This window comes from Haliaeetus leucocephalus, unplaced genomic scaffold (assembly GCF_000737465.1).
Source record: "Haliaeetus leucocephalus isolate CR32 unplaced genomic scaffold, Haliaeetus_leucocephalus-4.0 Scaffold240, whole genome shotgun sequence".
Taxonomy (NCBI): domain Eukaryota; kingdom Metazoa; phylum Chordata; class Aves; order Accipitriformes; family Accipitridae; genus Haliaeetus; species Haliaeetus leucocephalus.
The window spans coordinates 9,599,416-9,608,169 of NW_010972676.1; the positions used below are offsets into that span (position 1 = coordinate 9,599,416).

General features: G+C 35.4%; 1 protein-coding gene across 3 annotated transcripts in view; it reads left to right on the plus strand.

Annotated features, from left to right (window-relative positions):
- The window catches only part of TRPC1 (transient receptor potential cation channel, subfamily C, member 1), a 24,614-nt gene that overhangs the window by 650 nt on the left and 15,210 nt on the right, over positions 1-8,754 (plus strand). Inside the window, exons 2-6 of one of the 3 annotated variants that reach the window (XM_010568354.1) lie at positions 1,361-1,515; positions 2,754-2,855; positions 3,726-3,928; positions 5,372-5,503; positions 6,838-7,033. In XM_010568354.1, the coding sequence (XP_010566656.1) occupies positions 1,361-1,515; positions 2,754-2,855; positions 3,726-3,928; positions 5,372-5,503; positions 6,838-7,033 (788 nt within the window). The remainder of the gene's footprint in view (positions 1-1,360; positions 1,516-2,753; positions 2,856-3,725; positions 3,929-5,371; positions 5,504-6,837; positions 7,034-8,754) is intronic. The other 2 variants (XM_010568355.1, XM_010568356.1) reach the window with 2 other exon arrangements.

Here is an 8,754-nt window from a genome sequence, read left to right on the forward strand (position 1 = left end):
TGGGGGCTTATCTAGACATCCCCAGAATGAGTGAGACTGGTTTCCTGGGACTTGAACTGATGGTGGTGGATGGGAAGAGATTTTCCTTTCTACAGCGTGCTACTTAGTTTAAGCGTATATTTAGTTACCCTTGAGTAGAAGCGCAGCCTTAAGTCGAACTGATCTTAACATGTCTTAAGTGTTAAGACTCTGAGATAGGGTTTTAATCATGTGCTGAATGGTTATGTGTACTTTAGGACATAAGCACGGTTGTAGAAGCTGGCGTGTTTATATGCAGAGCTGTCTGCTGGTCGTGTGTTTAGGTTAGTTAACAGAGTAGTATTATCTCTGCAGTGATGTTAGCCAGCCGGCTTAGGAAGTTTGTTCTGGTGTCCTTTGTGGTGAGATGCCTTGCTGTTAGACAGCTGGACTGCCTGCAGCCGTGCTGCTGGTGTCCTCTGTCTTGAAGATCAGACCAAGCCACAGCTTTCTCCCTAAGTATAAACAGAGGCTTAGGGAGTTAAAAGGATGCGCAAGAAAGGTGTGAAAATAATAAAAATTGTCTTTATAACATCTGGTTTAGCACTCTTGCAGAACCTCTATATATTCTACCGCATACAGAAGTAGGCTACACTAAAGTCTGTCTGTTTCCTGGGGGGGGGGTTGTTTATACAAACAAAATAATTTGTTCCCCTAGAGACATAAAAAATTCAAAACTTTTATCTTTGTCAAGAAGAATCAATTAAACAGAATAATATGCAACAGGGCAGCCTGATGTGTCTGTACTTCAGTCAAATAGGAAAGTGCAGCTTAGGTACATCTTACTGTGGTTAGCTTTACTTGCTCATCAAAGTTGCTAGCTTGAATTTTGTAACATTGCAGCATCATATCACACCTACTTTGATGATATATATGCAAAAATTGGAGTGATACAGAAAAGATGAATGGGGCTTCTGCTCAAGGAAGATGCATACCTGTTTGTAGCATTGTAGAGAAGGTTTTTCTGAGTGTATGGCTTTTTTTGAACCAAGAAGCCTTCTCTGATGTAGTTGAACTTAATGTTTCCTGTGTCTCACAGGTTATGTATGAGCTGTTGCCCCAGTTTTGAAAAGTACTCATGCTTTTGTGTGTGCTTGTTTTTAGGACTGGAGCTATAGGGGTAGTTTAAAGTAGGTGCCTTAGTAAAGAGACCTCCCGAAATATCTTGTTTCCTCCCTGATAAGAGAAGGCTTATCTACCTTAACATCTTAATTGTCTGATGTATTCATGTCTCTCGTCAGCTATGGAATGTTGTCTTGTTTGATGGTAGCTGGTACTTACAATGTTCACATGCTTTTAGTGCTTTATAATACTAAGTGACATTCATGCGTTACTTGTGCAGGTGACTATTACATGGTTAAGAAACTCTTAGAGGAAAACAGCTCAGGCGAAATGAACATAAATTGTGTGGATGTGCTTGGACGAAATGCAGTTACAATAACCATTGAAAATGAAAACTTGGATATACTACAGCTTCTTTTGGATTATGGCTGCCAGGTATACAACACAAGTTATTGAAAATTTTCAGTGTAGTCATTGATCTGTGTATTCTACTCTTTATATGATTTTCTCTGTTAATCTGTCAGAATTTGGAAGGAAATAGAATCTGTCTTTATAGGCAGTTCAGTTCTTCTTCCATTTAGTAACTATGAAAGTGTTTTCTTCTCACTAATTTACTTTTCTAGGGGGATTTTATTGGCATAGCAAATGTATAGTAACATTTTCAATGATATTAACAAGTTGATTTTTATTTTAAATGTTAATCCTGTTGTAGAGATAATGTATACATTATCCTCAAGCAAAATAAACAGTATATAGTCAGAGTGCATCATATTAAGAAGTGTAGAATGCAGACATCTCTTTGGCTGTGGAATATAACTTTAAACCGGTAGCACAGTTAGAAGAATGCATGTTATATTAGATGATCTTAAGTTAAAGCAAGCATGTGTTTCTGCAGTGCTTTCTTGTTAAACTTTGATCTGTGCTTGATGGCAGAGGCAGTTTCATACCAACAATACTTCCTTAACTATTTGCAACATTGCTGCTGCTGCTGGGAGAGTTGTAGCTATGGTAGCTTAAGTGTGTAAAACAGGGAAAAGTAGTATCATTTGTTAGGTTGTTTGATATTGGATGGGAAAAAACCAGCAAACTTTCACCTCCCTGGATCTCCTTTTTAGTGGTGACTATAAAAACTGTGTCTTTTTCTTTTATTGTTAAAGTAAAAACTTGAATTTTCTCAAGTGAATTAAAAAGGATAATAACAACTGTAGGGAAATTAAAAGCTGCTTAGCTCAACTTAAGAGAAGTTTCAGAAGTAGTTACCAGCCCAGAAAAAAAAACACCTTACATTCCTAGCTTTACCACAGAACTACAAATGTGGGGCTGAAGTATCTCATAACCCTGAGTTGTGATACACAGACGCTTGCTTTTAATGTTTTTAATAACCTGGTAAACTCTCCCTTAGAACTTGATTTTTGCAAGTATCCTGCATCATCTTTGCTGGAAAGTAATTTCTGCAATTGGTTCTTCTGCTGTTTGTGCAATGAAACAAATTGTCAGTATTTTAACTCCTGGAATGACAACCTGAATTTGTATCCTGATCATATGCATGGTGATAATACAGAACTTCAGTTTAGTACTTTAAAAATAAAGAAAAAATGCAGTTTGGCTTCAGGTTGACTCTATGCTGTTTAAGTTACTGCTGTTTTCACATATGACTTGTTTTCTTTCCTTAGTCATCAGATGCACTTTTGGTGGCTATTGATTCTGAAGTGGTGGGAGCTGTTGACATTCTGCTTAATCACCGACCAAAAAGATCCTCCAGACCAACCATTGTAGTTGAGTGTTATTATTCCTTGATTTTTGGTTGGGGAGTAGGGGGCTGTGCTATTGCATTCTGGGTAGCTGTAGTATTTAAAACAATGTTCTTAAATGAAATTCTACACCTCTAAGGTGATAGAATCTGGACATTAGGGATTATTTTTATAGACTCTTTTGTCTTAAAGGATAGAATACGTTATTTTGCTTTACTGCCTAAGGAATCCAGTGGCTTTGTATGTGCCAAATGCTAACAGATGCCTAGTTATTCCAGAAGAGAAAAAAATATAGTGGTTATAAATCTTTTCTTGTAGACTGTTTGCAAGGTAATTAGCAGCCTTGATCTATAACAGGTATATTAATGTATTGAAGCTTTGTAGTAGATTTGTTGAGCGATTCTATAAACATCAAATACTCACCTTGAAATTAATGAGTTGAAACTTAGTTTGCTGGCACTCAAGTATCAAAGAACTGTTAAAAGCTCACAAGTGGAGGTGGAGGGAGGGAAGAAGTAAGGTGTTATATAACAGTATGGTACAGTCAGGATATTTTTTCTGTGCTTAGAAAGTAAATATAATAATTTTTTTCAAACTAGAGCAAAATACACTTTTTAATATCATGCATGTATATTGGAGAAGGTAGACACTGAATGTCAGGTTTTCTATGTAAATAAATCATAAACATTTCTGTGTCCTGTTTTTTTTCCCCAGTATTTATCTGAGAGGTGTTTGAATGCTGTTAGAAATTTTTCCTTATTTTCATGTTGTTATTTCATATTTCAATATTTTGAAGGAGAGGTTCTTGTTGAACAGTCAAAAAACCCCTTACATGGGAACACTGTAGTAGAACTGTATGTAATAAATTTAGATACTTCCTACATTTTATTCCAGAAACTAATGGAACGCATTCAGAACCCAGAGTACTCGACAACCATGGATGTGGCACCTGTCATTTTAGCTGCTCATCGTAACAACTATGAAATTCTCACCATGCTATTAAAGCAAGATATATCATTACCCAAGCCTCATGCTGTAGGCTGTGAATGCACGCTGTGTACTGCAAAGAACAAAAAAGATAGTCTACGACATTCCAGGTAAGACTTACCAGTCATAGACAGTAATAAAAAAAAAAAAAAAATCTTTTCATAATTCTCTGGTGTTGCTTGGGTCAGATGCATATTTCCTTTTTCTCTTTAAGGCGAGGTTTATGAGTGGATTCCTCTAATATGTTATAGCCTTTATTGTGAGAGATGGTAGTTCTTGGGGATGGGTTGTGCTTGAAAAGGCTGGTAGGAGGCAGTGGCTTTTTTTTTCATTTTGGTTTTATACTCTTAGCCACTGTGCATGTGAAGCTAAGTGCCTTTCCTTTCTACCAGTTGTGTCACAAACATTCTAGCTATCTTTGGCTTGGGAGCATAGAAACTATGCAAATAAATTTTTCTTAAGTTAGTTAATACTTCGGGGGTTTTGAGCCAGAATGAGGAGGTGGATAATTCTGTATCCTGTTTCTAAAAGTGTTTATGTAGCATGAATTGATGAATGCAAACTAAGGACAATTTTTTTTCTGGTTTTTTTTTTTTTTCCTGTATTTTTGAAATTCGAAAGCTTTTTAATAAAGGCTCAAATGAGGAAAGGGATTTACCAATCTTGACAGTATTTTGTCTGGTTAACTTGACAACATATTTGAGGGTTGAATACAATGTAATATGTGAGAGAGGGTGAAAAATCAGAGCTCGAAGATCATAAGTGGACTACAATTACAATATACAATTAATTATTATGTAATTACTCCAGTATGTATCCAAATTACAAATAAGGGAAGTCAAAGGATAATTGTTACTGGTATTGAGCTGCTACAGGCTACCTTCTGGTACCTGTAATGGCAACATCCATCTGATACCCCATGTCGTTAACTTCAGTATGAGAAAAGGTATCAGGGTATCCCAAGCAAACAAACAATAGAAACATTTGAGATAGCAGCTCTTAGTTTAAACTAGAATGGATAACAGACTTTGTTTTGGTGTTCATGAGTCACTAGTTTTGGAAAACATCCCTTCAAATGCTTTCCCTGCTTCTTTTTTTTTTTTTTTTGTGTTGCACACTAAAGCTCCCCACTGTTTTTAATTTAGCTTGTTAAAATAGAAGATTGCCTTAAATGCTTTACTTCCCTCTCTTGTTTCCGCTTGAAGAACCGTAAGAGCTACTGTATAACACTTAAAATGTCGAAATTTTACCAATACTGTTACCTTTACTGATGGCCTTCTGCTGATGTACTGGTAACAGTTGAAGTAGTGAGGAAAAGAAGAGGCAACCGGTTTGTCCAATTTTTGATACTTAGAATAATAGGGATTCTAAGTATGTGAAGGACAATATCTTCTGTGATGTATCACATCTAATGCTTGTAGTGTGTGATTTTAAGAAACCCATTGTTTTGTCTTTCAGCTGACTGTTCTATGCAAACTTTTGGAATAGGTTCTGATTTGAAACTGCTAATCAAATGAAACATTTTCATTTTGCTTGCTATTCTTTTGTCACAGGTTTCGTCTTGACATTTATCGGTGTTTGGCCAGTCCTGCTTTAATCATGTTGACAGAGGAGGATCCAATCCTGCGAGCTTTTGAACTTAGTGCAGACTTGAAAGAATTAAGCCTTGTTGAGGTTGAATTCAGGTAGGAATTGAAAACACAAACCAACTTTAATACTTTTATGAAATTACACATATAGAATTGTGTATGCATTAGAAAAGGTTTATTCTTCATTTTTTGTAAATGGAGTGTTTAAACTGATAATTAGACATAATAGCAAGTTATATAATTTATGCCTCAGCAGTCATTTTGACACTTTAATTACTTTAAATCCTTTTAGGTGTAGGCAGTTCAATGTGTATAGTTGCACCAACTGTGCAAATTTTGCTCTACTCTGGAAAAATAAATAGCAATTATGCTAAATGCTTATTTATTTCAAGATCACACACCTATTAATCATCAATATCTCATTAGTTCTCTGCGCTTTTTTTTCCCTACATCAGGGTGGAAGTATGCAACACCTTGTTTATACTGACCTGACTCATGTTGGGAGTTGTTTCGGGTATTGTTTCTTAATTTTGCTCCTTATATTATAAGACTCTGAACAGTGTGTGTGTGTGTGTGTGTGTGTATATATATATATATATAAAATACATGTATGTGTGTAGAAGATCTTGTGCTGAAAATGCCTTGCCTATTTAATGAACGTATGCTCAATATAATTTTAAGTTTAAACTATGCAGGTTTCTACCATTTTGAAACTTACGAGCACAAAAGCATGTATTTTTTATGAGAACATGAAAGCAAGTGTTTGTATGGGGTAAAAATCTGCTTTCCTGAACAACATATGAATTTTCTGCTTTTATATATATATATATATAAAATCAGCTATATTTTATAGCTGATTATCTTTCTTAATAAGAGCTCAACTGTTGCGTTTTTGTGATATGGTTTGGCACTAAAATAGACTGTGTGCTAGGTGAGACAAGCAAATAGTGTAGTTTATTTTTTTGTTTTTATTATATTCATAAATAGTATTCAGTGACTAGACTTTAATTTTCAGATGACAGGAATAAAGGAAAACCCAAACCAACTTCCCTTCCAGGTAGAAAGTCCAAATGATGAATTGCCAGGGTCATATTTTGTGACTACTATGCCTTCTCGTGTCCTGGAAATAATTCTAAGCTTTAACTCTGTATATGGAACTTATAAAATAATTTGTATACTGTAAGTCTGTTTCTCAATTTTTCTCTATCTAGTGGAGCTGCAAACTAAACTGAAGTGTAATTATCATGTTGCATGATGAAACCTACTCAGAGTTGTCTTCAGAATGCTTGGATCTTGACATACGACTGTAGGGGTTTTTTTTTTAATTTGTCTTAGCATAACATACAATGCTAACCAAAAATGGATAGTCAATGATTTAATGGAAAGTATGTGAGCAGCGTAATAGTATGTACTGTTTCTGTGTCTTTCAGAAATGATTATGAAGAGCTAGCTCAACAGTGCAAAACCTTTGCTAAAGATTTACTTGCACAAGCACGGAACTCACGGGAGCTGGAAGTTATTCTGAATCACACATCTAGTGATGAACATGTAGACAAGCGAGGATTGTTGGAAGAGAGGATGAACTTAAGTCGCTTAAAACTTGCAATCAAATATAATCAAAAAGAGGTTTGTCTTTGCAGTAATTTGATAAGCTTTCCATATTGTATTTTGCTAGTAATTTAATTTATTATTCTGCCTCTAGACATAGAAGTGGAAATAAATTTGCAAGAGTTGTAGAAGAGATAGTAAAACATAGAACATCTGCATGTGAAACAGGGAAATGATGCTGCAAGATACCGAGTATTTCTTCAGTGTTTACTGTGGAGAAGAATGTTGTATTTTCTGTATTGGAGTATAGACTACCGCTCTTTTATGAACAGCTCTGGTAGTGGTAATTATTTGTTCAGATACTCATTAAATCCTTGCCTAGGGAAGCATGGATTCTTAGGTGCCATACATGATTTATCATCCTCTCATTTGTCATTAGCTGTTCAGCTTTGGCTGAGGCCTCGTCTGTGCTGTTCAGAATTATGTTAGACCTATGCCGGTATAACTGAATAGTGCCTCTGTTCCAGAATAGTAGCGCCTTTTTATGCTATCAGTATGGAATTTATTTCATGCAGTAGGTCATTGTTGTCTTTATCCCTTGACAAATTATAACTCTAGTTTTGCTGTACTAGAAGGCAAATGGGTATTTGTGGGATTCTAGTGCAAGGACTGGGGACAGAGAGAGAGTTTCCTTTCCATGCAAAATCCTTTTTCAGTTAGCATTTGCAGAAGGCATTATAATTCTGTCTGTTCTACGTATCTAGGCTTAAACTGTTTGTGAAACTGTTAAAATACATAGTGTTTAAAAGCCATAAGCCATAGTTACAGAATGTCCTAGAACCAGCATTACACACTTCTGGTATGCGTTAAACAAGCATACTGAAGTATTTCAGATGTTCTTCTGGTTTTAAGCATAGCTTGTTTTTACGACTGTGGTTGGAGAATAACATTTTTTGTGTGGTATGAGGAAAGTATCTTTGCAGAATATGTTTTATTCCTGGCAGGTTTACAATAGAGCCAGTTTTTTGTGATGTGTTCTAAACCATGATGATAATATCAAGGTTCTTTCTGTTGATATTTTTTAAATTAAATGACAAGGCATCCTCTACTGAAATATATTCTTTTGTAACTCCATGCAAATAAGCACCTGAAATTTGAAACTATATTTGCATAATCTACATAACCTTCAGACCAAAATGATCTTCTTTTCAGGGACTGATACAACATAGTTTACTGTGTTTTAAAATTAACCCTGCTGAGTAGAGCCATAAAGACTATAAGAACTGATATGTGTAAACTGCTTGGCCACTTTACTCCTCATCTTACAACATGTTGTGTTTTATAGTGTGAATATTTCACAGTAACACTATCTTATTCTTCAGATAAGATCACAGTGCTTTATAATAACAGATAATGAAGCTGTCTGAGGTATGATGTTACTTATATGCTAGATATCTAAATAATTAGAAATCAAAACTCATTCTTGACCTGAAAACCATTAAAAGTCTAGTATGTATAATTCATGTTTAGTTGCTGGTTTTAGAAGGAAATCAAAGTTATGGATGTTTATAATCATAATGTGTCCATCGCACTTTTGTTCTCTTACAAGATAGTTATTTCAACTTAATATTCTTGCCTTTTACTGTTCATTGGTAAATACACATAGTTTGAAAATGAATTTTATTAATGTAAATTAGTAATCTGTATTAAGAAACCCAAGACTGATTTCTTGTTTCTTTCTTGTCTTCCCCCCCCCCCCCCCCCCCCCCCACTCGCCCCCCCCGCCTCCTCCCGCGTCC